At 33.6% G+C, this 22630-nt stretch overlaps 1 protein-coding gene across 6 annotated transcripts in view; it reads right to left on the bottom strand.

The window, feature by feature from the left end:
- Positions 1 to 22630, bottom strand: part of AGMO (alkylglycerol monooxygenase) — a 356235-nt gene that overhangs the window by 190880 nt on the left and 142725 nt on the right. For all 6 annotated transcript variants that reach the window (XM_078342639.1, XM_002751549.8, XM_054237221.2 and 3 more), the window contains exon 6: positions 929 to 995. In XM_078342639.1, coding sequence (XP_078198765.1) covers positions 929 to 995 — 67 coding nt within the window. The remainder of the gene's footprint in view (positions 1 to 928; positions 996 to 22630) is intronic.

Raw genomic sequence — 22630 nt, 5'->3', positions numbered from 1 at the left:
GCCTCTTCCTGTGGAAGCCTGTGCTTCTGCTCAGCTCCCTGCTGTAAACCTAGGGACCTGCCCTTCTTGGGAAGGCAGGGCTTCAGGGATTCATGGTAGCTGGGGAAGACTGGAAACTTATAAAAACAGAACAATTGCATTTATTTATTCATTCATTCATTCATTTATTTTACTGGCTTTCTTCTCCCAGTATTGTTTGTGAGATTTATTCATGCCTTTGCATCTAGCAATGGTTTGGGCATTTTCATTGTTACTTCATTCTCCATTACATATATGATATAAAATATATCTAGTCTAATGCTGAAAAACATTTGAATTATTTCTATTTTTTCTATCATAAATAATGCTTATATGCACATTGCTATATAGGGCTTGGGGTCCACAATGTAAACATGTTTGTTATTACTTAAGTTGGTATCTGTATACCTTAGGCACTAGTCACAGAATTTTCTCCTTATCAGGGAAAGGCAGATTATGTTGAGATTGTTCAAGGCCTCAGGCAGGAAAGTAAAGTGTTGTTTATTGAGCTTTCCTTAAATCAGAACAGTTTTCAAGACCACTAACTCTCTGACTATAGATGGGAATGACCTTCAGCACTGGGTCAAGGAGCAGCCTTTGACAGGATCCTTTAAAACATAAAATGTGTATCTCCTCAGCTGGTTAACTCATTTTCTACTACAATGGAGCTAAGATTTAGGTAGAAAGAAAAATCCAAAAGTCAGATAGATAAATTCCCATACCCCACCCCACCCCACCAGTTCATACTTTGGAAGTTGTACCAAAGAAGGCAGAAAAGAAGAAACGATATTTATTTGTAAAATGTGTGCTGGCTATACTGGGAAATTGCAATTAAATAAAGCAAGGCAAATAATAATGTAATTTTTAAAGAAATGAAGAATGAAAGAGAGACAAAATAGAACTTCCTTACCATGATGAACTCTATGATGGCTAGGAGTATTAAGAATCAGTTCCAAAGGACCAAGGTAATTGATGACCTGTTTAAAACAGAAGGAATATTTATACATAGAGTTAATATTAACTGTGTATTAGTATATAAATACTCACATCAGAAATGCACATGAACTAAGAGATATTGCAAGATTCAGGGTTAGTATTAGAGAGTGAGGAAAAGTTCCTCTGAAATCTGGAATTCATATAAAGACAACAGTAATTTCAAAACTCTATTCTAAGAGGCAGTATGGTGTCATGGTTAAGAGCTAGACCTTCAGTTCAGCTCTAAGAACCTCTGCTTATTACTGTGTGACCTTGGGGAAATTATTAGGTTTTGATATCTCAATTTCCTCATTTTTAAAATGAAATAGTAACATATCTACATGATAATATTGTTCTCAGGATTATGAATGTTACTGTAATACATACCACTATCACCAAGGCACACTTCTCTTAGATTTCATGTTGTTATACTTTTTGCCTTTCAACTATGGCTTTGATTATTTATGAAAGCAGAGCATAACTAGAAGTGTGAAAACACTGTGCTAAGTTTTCTGGAGTTTTTTCACCCTGTAATCAGCCATGCAGCAGCAACTGAGCATTGCAGCAGCAACTGAGCATTGCAGCAGTAATCCATTGCATTAGGGTGATCCTGCTTCTTCAAATAGAATCCACAATCATCTCTTACCTTTTGAGGCATCGTCTACCATTCCATCTTAGAGGCACAATTCAAAGTCAAAGATGTAAAAGGATCTTCTATTTTAACAATTAAAGTTACTTCAATATCCAGTCCCTAACTCTCTGATTAATTCTCACAACATTTCTCAGTAAGAATCTCCTAGTTCTGAGTCTACAAATTCTAAGAATGATAGAAACCAGGCAGATGTCATGAAAAAAGTACAGCACCCCATGTGTAAGACATTTCACATGTTATATGAATAATATTGTACAATTTGGGATATTCCACCAACCATGACAGATTCCAAGATACTTTATTTTTCTTTATTCACAATCTAAACTGATGTGTTAGAGCCTACCAATGACAAAATCAATACATTGTTAGGATATTTTAAGACACGACTGACTTTTAGGGTTAGCTTCCAGTTAGAGAACACATGAAGAATAAAGAAATGAGTTAAATAATGCTTAAGGGAAAAATAGCCACTGAGAATTATGACACCAATATGAATCTGATAATAGGTCAGTGTTACGGGAAGAAATAGAGAAAGAGGGGACTGCTTAAGGTGAAAATATATTTAAGATACATAACCAAATTTAAGGTGTGCACCTTGCTTAGATATTGATTTGAACAAACCTAACATAAAAGTCATTTTATAGGCAATAAAGGAAGATTTGTTATAAACAGGGTATTATTAACAGATGATAGGAAAAAAATGTCTTCATTATAACTCCCAATGTACAGAAAATACATTTGTTTATAGTTGTATAACTGCAAAATACATGATTAGAGATCTAAATTTTGCTATGAAATACTTTGACAATGAAAAAGAAAGGAAAAAAAGAATAACTGATACAAAGAACTCAAAATATTGAGTTTTGAACCAAAATGGATGGAAATATATAAATTCATGCTGCTATTCTCTAATTTTATAAATGTGAAAAAATTTAAGTTAAAAACTTAAACAGAAGAAATTGCTAGTAATGTCCATTAATGCTCACTAAGCCAACTGAAAATAATAGATTGCCCAAGTCTCAGACATATTTCTAATTCAAAAGTTTTTGGAGGGTTTAATTATTTTTGGGCAATGTCTGGCACTAAAACACCCAATTTACAGTTGCTCAATAAATGTGAACAGGTGGGGTAACCATACCATCCTCAGCTTATATTGTCACATGCTGATCCTTCTATGGGACAGAGGCCATTATCATCTCCCTATTAGGCATATAGTTTACCCACCTGAAAGAGATAGTTCTTGTGTCTCTCCCTGTCACTCAGCTGCTAAGGGATTTCCAGTTTGCATTACAGAATGGACAAAAATATTTGCATGCAAAAGAATGTATACTATATTTTATATGTCTATTTAGCTCTCCCTCCCTCCCTCCTTCCCTCCCTCCCTCCCTCCCTCCTTCCCTCCCTCCCTCCCTCCCTTCTTTCCTTCTTTCTTTTCTCCCCACCCTTCTCTCTCTTTCTCTCTCTCTTTTTTCTAATCCTGGGTCCTATCCAATATTTTTAAAGTTATTTCCATAAGACATATATTTTGAACTCTAAACAGCAGAACTTTTAAATAATTCATACAATGAAGGTCATTTATACACCAAAGATTATCTGTATTTTTAATTTCAGGAGTTTAAAATACTGTGAATATATAGCTCTTATAAGAGAATACATTCCTATGAAATAAGCACAAGAGACACTATGCCACAAATATAGTGTTAATAACCAGGAATTGGGAAGAAGGTACAGGTAAATAACCCTGTATTTTATTGAACTACAGTGCTTTCTACTTGGTGAAAAAATATTTGTTAAGAAGAATGGTGAAGAACAGAGAACAAGAAAGTGGGGCTCCTCAACAGTCAGAACATTGAAACCTGATGCTTTGTTTGGGCTTTGTATTTCTGGCAGACAACCAGATGGGAAAGGAGAAAACCATTTTACCCTTGTTTGTCTCTTTTGTGCCCAACATGTGTTATAAAAACAAACAACAAATGTGAATGGAGAGTACTACACTGACCAGCTTCTGCTCCCCAGATGCATTTAGGATCCTCAGCCCTGGTGTGTATGCAGCCAGATGTAAAGCCACACAAATGGTGAGTGCATGCAGATGATTGGAGCCTTGGCTGAGTCCATTATTTTTCTAATGTCAAGCTCTTTTTTGTAGAGAAAATCTTGTTCCTGCAGGCTAAAGCATGGTGGTATCAATATTGAAAATTTTTTATTTAAAAAAATAGTCAAAAGCCAAGTACAACACAGTCAACCACAGATAAATTTCCTGGTAGTGCCTATGAGTACCTTAGAGCTGGGGAAGACCACCTCTGAGTGAGAGATGATTCATCATCCCAACAGCTCAGTCAGAACCTCTCATGTAAAATACGCTTCCAATTCAAAGTCATGGAGAATTCATTAATATTTAATAAGGGTTGAGCATAACGACTTAATTATCGCCTACTTTTGCAAATTCAGCCATTTGGCAATTCAACCACATCTAGCTTTGAATTACTTCCTGAAAATATGTTACTCTGGGAATAATTGTAGTGATTCTTATTTGTAGAAGTTTTTTATTTGTATTAATTTTTTAGACTTAGATGAATTTATTTAAATTATCAAATTTTAGGACATATAGAGGGCTTCAATATAACATAGTCCAATATTTTATTATTAAAAAAAACAAAACCATTAAACCAAAGCTCAGAGAGGTTAAACTACTAGTTTAAGTTTAATCAGCTTGGAATAAGCCCTAAAGCTTTTCTGATTTCAGCTCATGAATATTTGTATTTATCTATCATATTGTTTTTAAGACATACAGCAATTTTCCTTGAGTAAAAGTAATTTAAACTTTTAGAACTTAAATAGAAAATGATAATTAACTCATTTTCTATTTCATATTAGTTAAAATGATGCCAGGTATTTACGAAGATCCCAGGGATTTCAGCTCCTAAACCACCCCATAGGATATTTGAGGCATTTCTGCTGCTCCTTTGGTGTCAGAAGCAATGCTCTAAATCTTGTATTCTGTAACTTGCTTTGTCTCGGTCTTATAACGTGACAACTATGGATGCCCAGAAGAGCCATGCAATGTTTCCAGAAAGTCAAAAAAACCCTAAAGTTTTAGATGAAAGCTTATAGATAAGCAACTATGGTATTTTTCTGGGAAGAAATTATAGCATTTCTATTATATACTGAAATAGAAGCATAAGTTTACAAAAGTTTAAGAACCAATGTCCTAAACAGAGATGCCTAGGTCATTTCCTTTGCCTTTCTTATTTATATAGTGTTGTCAGTTTATGTATCAGTAAAACCTGAATGCTGATTTCTCACCCAAACTTCACAGAAATGTAACCATTTTTTTTTTTGGCTCATTTCTTAAAATTGTTAAAATTTTCAGACTATACTTCTTAAGCTATTTAATTTGTATAGTAATGAATTATAAGTATATAAAAACAAATAACTTTGTAACAATAAGCTCCATGATGATTCACTTTTCCAACAAAAATGCTCTGGACAGTTTGTTGGAATGATCACAAACTCCTCATTTCTTCTTCCACAATCTCTGGTGAAAGTGGGGAAGAGAAGTTAAATACAAAAGCAAGAGAACAGGGAGCCATGAGGCCGTCGTTATCTCATAATGTCACGCCCCCAAATAGAAGACTCCTTAGTAATGACCTAAATAACGTCCAAAACTTTCAGAGTTCAAAGCTGTTCACATTCTTTCTGAAGAGTGATTTCTAATGTTCTCTTTCTTCTCCTTCTAAGACCTTAACTTCCATCTTAGCTTTTAGGAATCCTGCTTTTTCTTCAAGACTACATTCTCCAAGCACCCTTCTTGGTCTTTCCAATGAGAGTTTTGTTTTTCTTTCTCCGAATGCATATTGAGAGGTCATTCTTTCTCATGTCTTCCAGTTCTGTGTGCTAGTTATTTGTTTTCATTTCTCATACTATATTACAAGTTTCATGAGGATAAAAACTGTACCTCTGTTTCTCGGATCACATGCAACATTGTTCACACATCATGATTGTTTGACAATAGTATATTCAATAGATAAATTCCCCTTACTCCTCTCATACTCTTATTTCTTTATAGCAGTGGTTCTCAAAGTGGAGTGACTCTTACTCCCCAGGCAATTTTGACAATGTTTGGAGATAATTTTAGTTGTTGTAACTGGGGAAAGTGCCACTGGCATCTAGTGAGCAGCGGGTTTAGTGCTGCTCAACATTCCACAACGAATAGGAAAAGTGCCCACAATAAGAATTTTCTGGTACAAAATGTCAATAGTACTGAAGTTGAATTCTGCTTTATGGGTATGGATGTCTTTCTGTGCTCCAGACATTTGCTATTCAGGAGGAAAACATGGCATAATTTTTGTGTTCTAATGTGGGAGTCGGTGGGAGGGATGCTGCAGGGTGTGAGTGTGGTGGTGATTACCAAGGCCCAGAAGCAAATCATCAATTTGGAGTTCTTAGAGTTTGAAGCCAGGAATGTAAGTCCAAGCATGATCTTTGATCAAGTGAGTTGGGCAAATTAAGACAAAAAGCTAAAACCAAGGGGTCAGAACAAACAAACAAAACAAATAGAAATTCACAGAGCAAGGAACTGCAAGACTGGGATGGTTAAACACTGGTGATAGTTGGCAAGTGAACAGCATAAATAATTTTCCCATTATCTGAGCACATTTTTATGAGAGCTTTGGTTTCAAATAAAAGTAGCAATAGATGGAAAAGTGATTATGAAATTTCTTCTGAGAATCTTTATGAACCCCCTACCCTGCACTTACACATTCCGTTGAATAATGTAGAGACCTAAAAGAGTGCTGAAACTCCCATTGTAGCTGGACGACCAGTCTGCAATAATTTTCTTTCGGAAATTGATAAACTATATACAGGTGATAAATTAATTAATTAAATGCTTACTCTGAACTGATCACATTTTTACATGATATAATTTTCAGAAGTTTTCTCACTACTCTACATTAAATAAAACACATAATTCTGTGTATTGTGTCTTTCCCATTTAAATTGAAAAATATTTTAGAGTTGAACTCTACAAAGCATCAAAATAAATATTCTAAATAAATGTCCTATCTGAAATTATTTTTATATAATTAACTTATCTCATTCCACATATTTCATAATTATTTCTCTTGATTCCTTTGCTTGGGAAACATTGACTAAGTTAGATTTTTGTGGCTCAGTTAAAAGTAGAGATGCAATTAACTGTTGATTTAGTTAGAGAACAAGACTTAACCATCATCAAAAATATTCAGTTTGTTCAAAATAAATTATTTTGTTTGTTTGAATTGCTTGGAAATTTGCCTCCTCTCATCTCATTCTAGCTATTGAGGTTAGATAAAAGACTTTCTAAATATTGGGAATGCCATATAATATTTCTATTATCCAAATTTACATCTGGAAGTGGATACTAAAATACTAAAATATGTTATTGAAAAGTCATAAGAATATTTATAACCACTTACTTTTCAGAAAGAAGGCATGAACCTATGGTTAACTGTAAAGTTCATTTCAAAGAAAAGATGCCTACAAATATTTATGATTCTTATGGCCAGGCGTGGTGCCTCATGCCTGTAATCCCAGCACTTTGGGAGGCCAAGGTGAGCAGATCACCTGAGGTACGGAGTTCGAGACCAGCCTGACCAACATGGTGAAATCCCATCTTTAATATATATATATACATATATATATATATATATATATATATATATATATTTTTTTAATTCTTGTCTGAAAGGGAAAAATCATAATAGAGAAAATATATCATAAAAGCATGTGTTTTACAGAACCCTCTTTATAAATATACATGTGCAAAATGATATGCTAAATGCTGAGGAATGACTGGGTTTGGATGAGGTGAAATGAAATCTTCATAGGAGGATAAATGACTGCATTTAGATGAGCATAGGTTAGAGTGACAACATTGACTATAACTAGTCAAGACATTTTTTACAGTGTCATGCATGATTGCGTGTTCCAGTGGAGCCCAGACCACTGTGGGTCTCCTTATTCACTGCAGCCAGTATTGAAGGGAAATACTATACCAGCCTCTCATACATTTATTATCTGACATAAAAATCTTTGTTTTGTTAGATTCAGCTGAGATATATATGCTTAAAATGAAGTTTGAAAATAACAACAATTTTTACAGATGAATTTTCAGGTAAATTAGTGACAAGATTCAGTGTAAGCCAAGTCTAAAATTAAATGGACTAATACGCACACCATGATTACTTGGATTTTTCCTGGCTAATTTTCTACCCACACCTCACTTCTGTTCCTCCTCCTCCTCTTTCATTTTTTCTCTCTCTTTTTCTCTTTTTGTTCATTTATTCTTTCATCTATCTATCTATGTCTATCTTATCCGTCTATCTAAATGTGTGTGTGCATATGTACGAAAATTTATTTGGAAAGATCTTTATAATTAACTATTGGCTTATGCATACTTATCTGAAAAGTGGGTAGTAATAAATAGATATTTCTGTGCTCTTTCAATATGATATTCCCATATTTATTCTCATTTGCAGATGGAAAACCTGAAGGGCACAAATATTATGTATTATAGTCATATAGTTAACCTTATTAAATATATGTATTATATGTACTAAATATTAACTATATATTCAAATGCCAAACAATTACTCTTTTAAGTACCAAACTACCAATAAAGGTTTTTTATCAGCACTAGCAATAATCTGTTTCAGAGCATTATAATCTGTATTTGTAAATCCTTATCAGAATCTCTTACTGAAAGTTATTTGCATAACAAGAAAGCAAGAAGTCTCTTGTCAGCGGGTTCATTTATTCTGTAAATATTTATTGAGTTTCTAGGGATTTTACTAGGTTTTAAAAGTAAAAGGAAATAAGGTAATTCAAAGGATTGCCTGAAGAAAATTTACACTCCAATGGATCCTTCAATAGAAAGTTAGAACTGTATCAGAAAAAAGATTTTACAAACAAGTTACTTTTTCACATGATTTTGTTTTCTCTTGTGACTGATGAAAACAAATCACTCGTTTTTCTTACTTTTTCAATTGCTATTTCACAGTAGAGATATTTGAATTTATAATCAATTTGAACTTAAAATTGGCATGAGCATTCTCTAATAAGAAGCAAACTGAATTCCCTTTCTAGGTCTCAAGCTGAAAATTACTTTTAGTGTAGATGTATGTTTTATTTAGTTTCCTGTAGTTCAGCTTTGCAAATAACCTCATTGATTGTTCCTGAAGAGAATTTAGATTATTCTTTCTTGTTCATAAATTTCTTCAACTGATTGTATGGAAATTGAAAGGATCTATATGGGTTTCATTTATTCTCTGGTTATTTATTGAGTACAAGGTACTGTAGTAAGATCTTTCAAGAGGCCATAGAGTGGAACAATGGAAATCACAATTTAATGTCTGGTAATTTATCTATTCATTAATTTAAAGGTAGAATAAATGACAATGTTAGCATTTATTGTTTGAATATACACAAGAATATGCTTTTAGACTATCAATAAAATCTATAGCAATTCTCATTTAAAGTTTTAGAAAAATAATAAAATCCATGAACACTGTAAGTCAACATATTAAAATAGTTTTTCTTGTTCTGAATTAGTTGATCTTTAAACACTTATTGTTTTACTTGTTACAAGCTTAATCAATCTGAATGTTTACAGTTACATTTATATTATAGAGCATCTGGTGTGAAATGTAAAAATAAAATCTTAATTACTTCTTCCACTAGTTCTGCAGTGTTAATTCAAGACAACCACAGAAGTATTTAGACAGATGGTAGTGGTGGCCATATTAGCCTCTGATTTATCTACAGGGAAGGAAGAGAAAGCAGAACTCTTAGGATATGTGCTTGTCTGCCTAGTTTCACACTTTGAAATGCTGGACAAATGCTGATTTATTCACGGCCAAATGTTTTCCTATTTGATTAGGCAGTTTTCTACTTCAGTAAGCATGTAATATGGAGGTAGCTGAATTTCCACACTAAGGAGTGAAAAAACAATATTTATAGTTTGGAAATAAAACAATCTGGAGGAATCAGGACTGTTGGGATCATAAAGAGCTTCATAGGGAGTAAATTTCTGATGAATCCATACCACAGGGTTAAAGAGTTAAAGGCTTAGTTTTAATGAAGAATGGGACTAGGCTATGTTTATACAATAAACAAAAGTTTTAAAGGACTACATTTATAATAAATTATCTTGAAGCCTGATTCGTGTCACTTATGATTACATTATTCTTCAAACAAAACGACAAGAGCAGGACAATTTATTTGAATTTGTTTCAGCATACCTTTTGAATAACACTTTTGGTTTCTACTTGAAAAAATGAATACAAGTAACTGCTAAACATGTTCCCTCAATGGAGGATAAGTTATTTTGTTACTTTTAAACAACACCAAGTAAATTTACAGAAGAAAAACTAGAAACATGTATAGGTTTAACTATCTCAAACTTCATTCTTAGGTAACATCATTTTATGTTTACAAGTGTAGGTATCCAGTGTTAAATGGTATCATACTCTTATGAGTAATAATAACATTATATGAAAAGAAGACAACTGATAAATTGAAAGGACATGAGTTAAGCAATTCATGACCAAAGCTCCAATCCAGTCTTACCATACAAGCTTCATACTCATGACTCTTTCTAAAACTCACTGTATTGTGACTCCCATTATGATCACATTCCCAATTTCAGGTGTGACTTTTACTGATTAGTCGACAAATGTTAATTGATTACCAGCCCACTATGTGCTTGACATCATCTAAGCATTAGATGCTTCAGTAAATAAAGCAAATATGAATCTATATTTTAGCTTCCATTCTCAAATGTCAGATCTCTTTGTCATCCGTTATAAACTTTTATCTGTTAAAAATATTTTCAGATACTAATATTTTAATGTCAAGTATTACATAATACATTCTCAATCACTAGATTAGAATCTATAAGAACTTACATGTCTTAGGTTCATTTGCCCTGTCATTCCATTTGCATAGCTTCCTGCTAAGGACAAACCATCTTACTAAAGTATATTCCTTCCCTTGCCCTCTTGGGATTTAAAACAAAATATTATTAATAGATCTATTCTGATCTAGGTCTTTCCTATGGGTACATTTTTCTTTTCTCTTTCTCTGCCTCCGGCCAATAAACAAACATACTATACAGAATCTACTTAACACAATCAGTGCATTCATTCATTAAAAAGATGTTTGCTGTTACTTAACAGATTTGGAAGCAAAGTCAGAAAGTCTAAATAAGTTTAGTAAATATTCATATTCATTTTTATACACTGGGAAAACAAAAATGAATAAAACATAGTTCTTATCCTCAAGAAGTTTACTATGTATTTGTAAACTCCTATGTTCATGATACTCAAAATTTATTCCATTTACATTCAGTCTAATGCTTGTTCAAAATGCAAATTCCTATCTTCACTTACCAGAGACTTAGATTATGTGGCTCTTGAAAGGCAGTAATCCCTCTATATCTTGATAAGCACTCACATTATTCTGATGCTTGCAGTTGACCCTACTCTTGCTTCAGTTTTAGCTCTGACTTTATGAACTCATTCCAATATGTAGTAATTTGGCTTTTTCAAAATAAGTACTATTCATTGAAAACATATTATGTTCCAAACTATGAACTTTACATTTGTTATTTCATTAATCCACATATCCCTCTTATGGGTGAGTATGATTACTGTTACTAACAGATTTGGAAGCAAGGTTAGAAAGTCTTAATAAGTTTAGTAAATATTCATATTCATTCATTCGAAAAACAGTCTCTTTTAGGTTCTAACAACACAGCAGTAAGCAAACTAAAGAAATATCTAATGAAGCTAAAATAGGACAGATTTCTTTTTGATTTCAAAATATATAATCTTATCCATTATACCATACTACTCCCTTATCCCTGAAATGTTCTCTTCTTCAATTTAGTAAATTAATTTCCACTATATTCCTTGTATTTGAGAGCCCAAATCCCAATCCTTTCACAAGGCTTTTTTTTTTTTAATAAAAATTCATGAATTTTTAGACAGTCCAGGTTCAGGTAGCTCAATAAAACTCTTTCAGCTATGGTTCTTTTTTTTCTGTTAGGAAAGAGTCACTACAAGGCAGCAGATTCTAACAGGAGGGTGTGATCCTAAAATTGTTAGTGGCAAGGGTGCCAGTTCAGGTCAGAAAACTTAGATGGCTTCTTTGCTTGGAATACATATATGCATATATATATAATATATAATCATATATATAATATATATATATTCCAGTATATTTGGATAAACACTAGAAATGCATACATAAATAAGCAAGGGTGTGATGAATTATCTGAAAAAGTATCTACAGAATAGAAAGAGATATTATTTTACAGAGAACTAGAAATGTATAGGACTTCCATTAAAGATGGGCTACAAAAGAGATCGGGAAGCCAAAAGTGACATTAATATTTGATCTTGATGTTGACTTCAGAGAAATGGAAGCAAAGTAGAAGAGTAGATGATTTAAGGTGATAAAAGCCATAAAAAATATATTTTAGATATGCTAATTCATGGTAGTAGCAAAATTGCTAAGAATATGTTAAGGTATGAGAAACATTGATTTGAAACTCATAAACTTCTTTATCAATATTTAACACTATCAATAATTATCAGTAATTGGTACACATTTTTAATTTAAACACAGTACTTATTAAAATCTATATGTAGCATGCATATATTTGTATGTGTAGCATATGTACATATATGTGCCAGCACTTACAGTAACATAATAAATGAGAAACATATTTTTGCTATCATGGACTCTGGAGAATAATGGGAGAGACAGAGAGTTAAACAGCAAATACAACACAGTGGCACAGAATTAAACTTTACTACTATTTTTAATAATTGGATGCTTCCCATGTGCAGAAACAAATGTGTTATCTCATTTATGTCCAAGCAAATCTCATGGTGTTAACTCTTAACTACCAATATAGAAATAGAAATACACACAGAGGTAGTGTAAAGAAGAGTGCATCGAGCTCTTACTAGGAGGTAAAAGAAAGGTGTTCCAGAGGAAGTGGTAGTTGGGTTGTGTCATGAAGAATGTTTGAAGAAAGGTTATCACAGAGAGAGCATGTGCAAATACAGATGACGCCTAAGAATTTCATCAGCTTAGGGAGCAAATAGCTGGGCAGCTTAGTTGTACTGGCTGACTTATGGGATGGGATGGAGTTGTAAACAAGGGTCATTTTCTAAGAGCCCTGAAATCTTTTCATGAATTTAAGGGTTTTGATTTTATCTTGGAGGCAACGGAAGTTCATTTAAGAATTTTTTTTCATGTTAGTAGTATCCTATTATTATTTGGGTTCTAAAATAATCATGACAATTGTATGAAAATATATAGGAGAGGGCAGAGTGCGTAGGTGTAAAAAAATAGAATTATGTTGTAACCATCTATGTAATTGATGAAGGATTATAAATTAAGGTAGGGTAATAGAAATGGAAAGAGTGAGAGGTATTAAAGAAGTAGTTAGCAGGAAAACTCAATCAGTGTATAGTGAATGTTTTAAGAGTGAAAGGTTGTGCTATTAACAATTATTCCAGAAAAAATAGGTACACACTGGGGCTGTTCCAAGCAAGCTGAGACATGACACCCTAGTTCCAAGGGATGTAAAATCAATGATATGGGATTTTAGAGGAGGAAAGGAGAGAGAATTGTTTACCAGGCTTTGAATCACAGTTCTGCTAGTAACCAGTTGCAAAATAGCAGACAAGTTATGAACCTGTATATAGCTATTCCCTCACTTTAAATGGGGACCATGGGTTGTGTGATAATTAAATAAGTGAATACATGTAAAATATTTGCCATAATGACTAACACATGGTCTGAGCTATGCAGTAGTTTGTTCTAACAGGGGAAACATTTTCTGGAGAAGGAAGAATTTGAGTTGGGCCTTAAAGAATGTATAGAATAATAGCATATGGAAAATATGGAAAGAAAATAAACTGCAAAGATTGGATAGTAGATGAATTTGGGAAATGGAAAATGGTCCAGTTTTATTGAACTGCACAGTATGGAAAGTAAGGAGATGTCGACCAGGAGATATAATTAGAAGGCGGTACACAAAGAACATGAAATGAAAGACATTTAGACTTTATTCAGTAAGCAATAGAATATCATCAAAGTATTTTCATCAGGACTGGCCTGTGAAAATAGGATAGGTTTTAAGAGGGAGGAACTGAACACAGGTGAAGTTTACACAGTTACTTGGTACAGGAAGGATTACAACTGATCTTGGCCTTAGCCAATGACTGTGATCTTTTAATTCTACCATATCAGTTCCTGATGAACTGTGTTGTCATCTATCAGGTAAATGTATCGTTTGAGGAAAAAACGTGACAAGTGAATGAAGTATGGTCAAAATTCATCTCCCATGAGTGCTGTGTCACCTTATATTGATCACAGAATATCAATGTTCTTAGCCTTAAAAGGAATGGGGTTTGCTCACAGAGTTTGGTGAACATAAAAAATTTAGTTTTCTGACTCTTTTTCCATTAAATTTCTGGAATGGTTTCCTGCTGCATATATGTCTACCCATATACTTAAAATAAAGCCCCACTACTAAATTCACTCTTTATGACCTGTAAAACTTTAATTATCCTTCAGTGATTCAAATTATTTTGTGAGAATTAAGTGAGCAATTTTTGCTTGGCACATCCCGGATGCTTAATACATGGTGGATATTTATTATAATATTAAGATCAGAAATGACAAATCTGGAGGGAAACTGCATAGCATAGCAGATTAGAGCAAAGACCATGGAGTCTAACTTCTTTGCACAAACCCCAGGTTTGACACTTATTAATCATATAACCCAGGGGGGGTTACTTGGTATATTTAATTGGAAGTAATACCACGACCAATTCCAATGAGTTGTTATAAAAATTTAATATTAAAATACTTCCTGAAAAGTATTGAGTGCTAGATAAGCTCATGATAAAATGATAAAATGAGAGAGAGAAAGAAAGAAAGAAAGAAAAAGAGAAAGAAGGAAGGAAGGAAGGAAGGAAGGAAGGAAGGAAGGAAGGAAGGAAGGAAGGAAGGAAGGAAAGAAAGAAAGAAAGAAAGAAAGAAAGAAAGAAAGAAAGAAAGAAAGAAAGAAAGAAAGAGAAAAAAAGAAAGAAAGAAAGAGAGAAGAGAGAAAGAAAGAAAGAAATAGCAATGATACTCATTAAATTTTCTTTGGAATATGTCAGACCAATTCTCAGTAACTAGAAGTAACTGAGAATTCTTGGGCTAAGATGACTGTTACTGTGCTTCTAAACTTCAGTCCTTTTAAAATATGTCCTTCAAGACCTGGAATCAACCCAAATGCCCATTGATAATAGACTGGATTGGGAAAATGTGGCACATATACACCATGGAATATTATGCAGCAATCAGAAATGATGAGTTTGTGTCATTTGTAGGGACATGGATGAATCTGGAGAACATCATCCTCAGCAAACTGACACAAGAACAGAAAATGAAACACCGCATATTCTCACTCATAGGTGGGTGATGAAAAATGAGAACACATGGACACAGAAAGGGGAGTACTAAACACTGGGGTCTATCGGGGGGAAAAGGGGAGGGCCAGTGGGAGGGGGAGGTGGGGAGGGATAGCCTGGGGAGAAATGCCAAATGTGGGTGAAGGGGAGAAGCAAAGCAAAGCACACTGCCATGTGCGTACCTACACAACTGTCTTGCATGCTCTGCTCATGTACCCCAAAACCTAAAATCCAATAAAAAATTAAAAAAAAAAAAGAAATAGTTGAAAAACAAACAAAAATAAATAAATAAATAAAATAAAATATGTCCTTCAAAATTAGCTACTTCTTCATGAAGAAAATTATAACTCATTTTCCACCATCTAATTATTTTTTCTTGTGACTACACACAAGTCTAGGAGTGCAATAGATACTCACTAAATGTCTGTTGACCACAGTAATTTAAATATTTTTAAAACTATGTTGAACTTGTCAAATGTAATAATTTGTATATTAATAAGTTTATAGATCAGAAAAAATAAATAAAAAAACCCTAACAATGTACTTTATGATTAGAATCCCAAACTTTTATAGTTAAGAATGCAATTTTTGCCTAAAGTAAGTTGGGGATTATTTAAGTCTTAAATCAGATTGCATTTATTCATATTAATAATTCATATTAAATAAAAAATACATTGCATTAAAATAGTCATAAAATACACATGAATAATCTTGATAGCTAAGAGTGATTAATAAGTGACATACAGTAAAACAGGTCTAGATTTCAAAAAAGATAACAGCAACAAACAATACTGAAAACATTTTTAAGTACTTTCTATGTGACAAATTACAAGTAAGCAATATCATATCTATAACATAAACTGCATCTTTCATTTTGTGGCCTTTGGGATTAAACTGCCTGAGTTCAACTCTTGACTTTGTTAATATGACTATGAACTTGGGAAGAGCTCTTTACCTTCTTTACCATCTTGTGCTTTAGTTTCATGCATTATTATTATTATTATTATTATTATTATTATTATTATTATTTGAGACGGAGTTTCGCTCTTGTTACCCAGGCTGGAGTGCAATGGCACGATCTCGGCTCACTGCAACCTCCGCCTCATGGGTTCAGGCAATTCTCCTGCCTCAGCCTCCTGAGTAGCTGGGATTACAGGCATGCTCCACCATGCCCAGCTAATATTTTGTATTTTTAGTAGAGACGGGGTTTCACCGTGTTGACCAGGATGGTATCGGTGGCTCACGCCTGTAATCCCAGCACTTTGGGAGGCCGAGGCGGGTGGATAACGAGGTCAAGCATTATTTCTATTGTTAGATTGAAACATGAACTACCTTTTTAAATCCTCACAACAATGTATACACTATGGTTGAATGTCCTCTCCAAAACTTACGATGAAACTTACTTGCTATTGTGACCAAGTGAAGAGTTGGAATCTTTAAGAGGTGATTAGGTCACGAGGGTTTTATCTTCGTGAATTTATTAATACCATTACTGCACAAATAGTCACTGAGTTAGTTATTTGAAGAGTGGGCTCCTGATAAAAGGATAAGTTTGGACCCTATTTGCTCTCTGTACTGCATGCTTGCTTGCCCTCTGCCATATTGTATCCCAGTATGAAGGCCCTCACCAGATGTAGCCTCTAGAACTTTGAGCCAAATAAACTTCTATTCTTTATAACTTACCCAGTCTGTGGTATTCTATTACGGCAACAGAAAGCAGACTATGAACTTTGTATTGTTATTATCCTCATTTTACATAGGAGGAAACTAAAGCACAAGAAGGTAAAGAACTCTGTGCAAGTTCATAGTCACAGTAACAAATAAAATTAGGAGTTGAACACAGGAACTTTAATCCCAAAGGCCCCAAAATGAAAACTGCAGTTTACTGTATAGAAATGGTATTACTTACTTGTAATATAACTTGTCTTTTAAAAAACCACAAGATGACTAATTGTGTGTTTACAACATTCACATTTTTTATAATCATAGTATATGAAATATTAAAAAAGCATCGCCCAGGTGACATTTCTTTACACAAAATAAATATTTAATTTGTTAACAAAGACTTGCCAACTAGATTAATAATTCCAACACATTTCCTATCTACACAAATGGTGAAATAACAGGTACAGAAATTTGATATTCACTAAATATATTTCTCTGCAATAATTACTCAAAATTCATCACAAATAGTATGTACTTTTTCTTTCATGATGTGTTATTTAAAAGATAAATAAAATGGAGATAGTTAATTAAAAAGACATAAATCTTTACTCTTAACTAGATCTTGATTAGATTTAACATAATTTTGAAGATTAGATACTCTTAGACTTCCAATAAAACAGTAATTTTGGATACAAAAAGGCAATAAGCAAAACACTCTATTATCTGTGTCCTCAGAAGTCAAATCTCCTAAGTCTCTGCTCATCCTGCTGCCACTAGATTGCATTTGCCACTATATTCTTCTATCTGTTAGCTTCTGGAAAGTTCTGGTTTTTATTATCTTATTGTTTATATTCATAATTCTGCTGCAAATTTCTTATGCTTTCTCATTTTGCACATTGCATCCTTGCAGCTCTCCTATACTCTCATTTCTATTGCCCTTTACTATTTAGGTCTATCATAAATATATCTCCAGACAAAAGGATTAATTGGGGAAATTATTTGAGTATAGAGTGTTGCTGAGAAGAATTTGTGTTCCTGATAGTTTATCAATTACATCACTGAGTGGGCAGTGTATGCACTAGGTTAGGAGTCACAGGTAAAATTTTAGGACTGCAAAAGTGACTGGAAATATAAGGGGAAAATCTCAGCAAGATAGGGACCATAGAAGGGCCGCAGTGTCTGCATACAACTTGCCCTCAAAGTGTGGCTGACTCTTAAATTACTCATACGCAGGACAAGACACTAAGGAACCTGAAGAAAAACTTGGAGGTTGAAAAGCTGGAAAATTGCTGAGCAGAGATTTCAATTACTGTCTATTGCTAGTAAAAGAGAATTTAGAGTTCAAATCCTGCCAAGTGGGAGGGGCTTTGTAAACACCTCCAGCATTTCATTATTAAAAAAAAGACAAGGCTTGCCCTAAGATTAAAGACCACTGAGGATAATGGATATGCCCTAAGATCAAAGACACTGCCAAGAAAACCCATATATCCTAACGATGTATAAGGCAAAGTCTCTAAAAACACAGGGCGGTTAGCCAATGATTTCACCATATCTTAATATAATAATAAGGAATGTCAGATGGACAAAACAAAATCTAGAGCCTTTATAATAAATTTGCCATAAAGATTTACATGTAATATTAAAAATAAATTATTAGACATACAAAGAAAAAACACAAATGTAATTCATATCAAGCAAAACAACAACAGTCAAATGAAGTAGAGCTGGATATGAACCAGATATTGGAATTAGCCAACAAGAATTTTTAAATAATTATTATATTTAGGACATAAAGGCAAAACAGTCACAATAAGTGAAAGAGATTCTCAGCAGAGAAATAAAAAATGTTTATATAAAAAAAGAGGAAATTCTAGAACATAAATGTATAATATCTAATGTGAGAAATCTGAATATATTCAATAGCAGATCAGAGAAAGTAGGTAAAAGATTAAATAAACTTGAAGACAAATTAATGTAAGTTATTCAATCTGAATATAAGAGAAAGTGAAATCCTAAAAATTACAGAGCATTACTGTTCTCTGAGGTAATATCATGCAGTCTAATACACATGTAATGGATGTTCCCAGAGGAGATGTGAAAGAGAAAGGGACAGAAACAATGTTTAAGAAAAACATGACCAAGACCCCTTAACTTCACTTAAGATTAATGGAAAGAATGAAGACTATCAGAAGGTAAATATGGTAAATACAGAAGATTAACTATTTTATCTTCTTGATACCTTTAAATATAACTGACTAAATCTAGAATAATAATAATATTTTGGGATTTATAATGTGAAAGATTAGCATATATGAGAATGCTAGCTGAAAGGTTGGGATGGTATAGATGGAATTATATTACTATAACACTCTTACATTTTTAAAGTATTATTTATACTAATTCAAAGCAGAATATGATAGGAATGCATATTTAATTCCTAGAGTAGCCACACACACACACACACACACACATACACACACGAAGAGAGGAAGAAAGGAGTGGAGGGAGAGGGAGAAGGGGAGAGAGAGAGAGAGAGAGAGAGAAAAAGTCAGTAGAGGATGCATACATCTCACTTTAGCCACTTCTATCTTATACCATCTAGTTCCTTGCCAGAGCAATAAGGCAAGAAAAAAAAAGCACAAATACAGAAAAAGAAAAAAGAAAGAAAGCTGTCTTTGTTCAGACCACAAAATTATGCATGACAAAAATTCTAGAGAAAATTAAACAGATTATTTTACAAATGTGTGAACAATGCATTCTTGAAAGCTATGATAATCGATAAATTGAGGAATTGGTATAAAGGAAAACACACACATCAATAAAAGTGAGGAGTCTAAAAATAGATCCAATCATATGTGGTTGACTTTTTTCAACAAGTCACCAAGAACATCTAATGAATTTTTTTAAAGACTATAATAAATGGGACTATAGTTGTGGCTATGTAAATAGAAATCAGGCATCTTGATTTCTACCTCATACCACATGTAATGGTTAATTCAAGAATATCACAGAGTAAAGGAAAAAGTTAAAACCCTAAAGGTTTCAAAAGTAATCCTAGAAGACTATGTTTGAGAGTTTCTGATAGTCAAAGATTTCGTAGAGAAAATTAAAAAAATAAATAAATAAAATATAGTGAACTTCAAAATTCAGTATTTCTGCTCATGAAAAGTCATCAGGAACAAAATAAAATCACATGTTCCAAATTGAGGATTTTTTTTTTGAGATGGAATGGAGTCTTGCTCTGTTGCCCAGGGTGGGGTGCAGTGGTGTGATCTCGGCTCACTGCAACCTCTACCTCCTGGAGTCAAGCGATTCTCCTGCCTCAGCCTCCCGAGTAGCTGGGATTAAAGGCACCCACCACCATGCCTGGCAAATATTTTTGTATTTTTATTAGGGATGGGGTTTCAGTGTGTTAGCCAGGGTGGTCTCCATCTCTGGACCTTGTGATCCACCCACCTTGGCCTCCCAAAGTGCTGGGATTACAGGCATGAGCCACTGCACCAGGCCAAGGGAATATTTTTAATACATGTGTCTGACATAATATTTGTCTCCTGAGTCTATAAGCAATCCAGGTAAATCAATTAGGCAAACAACCCAATAAAATGTAGGCAAGACCTTGAATAGACAGTTCATTAAAGCAAATAAATGAAGCAACATCCAATAAATACATGAGAAGTTGTTCAGCATCATTAATTATTAGAGAAATAATACTGCAGAGAGATTACTCCTCACCCAAATTAGAATGAATAAAATTAATGTTAGTGTCTCACTCTGATCCTCATCTCTCAGCCATCTCATACACTGCTCCCCACAGGAAAACCATGGGCTACCCATAGTGTCTTTCTCTGAACATTTTATGCATAACTGAATATAAAAAATATATAGTTGTTTTCCCACCTTTTAAAATAAATATTAGGATCTGCTATATTTTGTTATGTACCTTGATTTATTTGGAGGTCTATCTATATTGGTATACAAAGAGATCACTCCTTGTATTTGTAATATTGGCATAATGTTTCCTTTAGAGGTTTCAGTTTAGCACTATAAAAATCATTTAATCAGATGTTTCAAATCTTCAATATCAAATAATTAAGTTGTTTCTCTGCCACATTTCTCTTCTCAAGCATCATATGATATATACATAAACAACAACAATAAATTCAAGAAAAAACAAAGATAATAGGGTAATAGTATCATTATATGATTGCTACTGTACTGTGTAAATTCAGCTGACATCAAAATAACACCCGATATCTCAAAAAATACTTAAAACATTCCACAGTTCTAAGTTAAAAACATGTATTAAATAACAAGGTTTTCTTACTGTCTTTAGTGAATTCACGAGAAAAAAGTATAACTGAATATGTGCTGTAGACTTTAGATCCATGAACAATACATAAACAAAAATATAGTCACAAAAATTAAGCAACAGAGTAGAGTTTTAAGCCAAATATTTTATAACTTTCAAAAAAAGAGGATGGTGATAGATTTTGTTTCTTTGATTATCTTTTCTTTTTCTTTCTTCCTTCCTTCCTTCCTTTTCTCTCTCCTTCCTTCCTTCCTTCCTTCCTTCCTTCCTTCCTTCCTTCCTTCCTTCCTCCCTCCCTCCCTCCCTCCCTCCCTCCCTCCCTCCCTCCCTCCCTCCCTCCCTCTCTCTCTCTCTTTCTTTCTTTCTTTCTTTCTTTCTTTCTTTCTTTCTTTCTTTCTTTCTTTTCTTTTCTTTTCTGAGAAGGAGTCTCACTCTGTCACCCAGGCTGGAGTGCAGTGGCAGGATGTTGACTCACTGTAACAACCACCTCCCAGGTTCAAGCAATTATTCCACCTTAACATTCCAAGTAGCTGGAACTACAGGTGTGCACCACCACTCCCAGCTAATTTTTGTATTGTTAGTAGAGGTAAGGTTTTAGCATGACGAGGCTGGTGTTGTACTCCTGACCTCAGGTGATTTGCCACACTTCAGGGATTACAGGCATAAAGCCACTGTGCCTGGCCTAGACTTTGTGCATTTATCAAAATAACTCAAAAGTAAACAGAAAATTTCAATAAAATATTGAGTGTGTTTTATGGCCTATTTTTTCTTCTGTAGTCTTTCAAAACTGTGATTTTAGGTTTTCTTCCTTCCTGTTATTCTAATGTGATTGATTTTAAGAGATCTGAATTTTCTTCACTTTCAAAAAGATCAATATATTCTTAAGCTCATATTCCCCTTTTAGTGAGAACTGATTTTTATGGCTGTAAGGAGAAGTGAAACAATTGTAAGGATGAAACTCTATTCAGGAATGTACAGTGCTCTTTGGCTAACATTGTCAGCTCTACAGCTCGCATATCATTTCTATCAATGGAGATCCAAGCATGATGCCTGATATTAAACAGTATGCATGTACCTAAAGGGGTTCACACAATTCACAGTACAGAAAAACATAAAGTGAGTATTTTTCCAGACTAAAGCCTGCTGTTTTTAGTTTTTAGTATTTTTACTTATTAATCTGTGTATTAATTCTTTATTGAAAAGCAAGACAAGTAAATGATAAAAATAATTTTTAAAAAATACTTAACACTTCTCCCCACTCGTGTCCTCTATACCATTTGTCTTTCTCTCCAGTCACAGTGTCCAATCTCTTGGCTCTCCTTCCTCAATAATTCTACTATTTGTAAACAAACTATCTTATGTTGTATATAATAAACTAATGGAACTGCACAGTTGAGAAATATTTCAGAAATGTTTTCATGGTTAGTAATATAATTTTCCAATATTGAAACCATGAATTTAAGAAGAAGTGTTCTTGTCTCCCATGCAGTTCAA

Source organism: Callithrix jacchus, chromosome 11 (assembly GCF_049354715.1).
Source record: "Callithrix jacchus isolate 240 chromosome 11, calJac240_pri, whole genome shotgun sequence".
NCBI classification, from domain to species: Eukaryota; Metazoa; Chordata; class Mammalia; order Primates; family Cebidae; genus Callithrix; species Callithrix jacchus.
The sequence above is the reverse complement of the archived record's forward strand: the minus strand, read 5'-3'. Positions and strand labels throughout refer to the sequence as shown.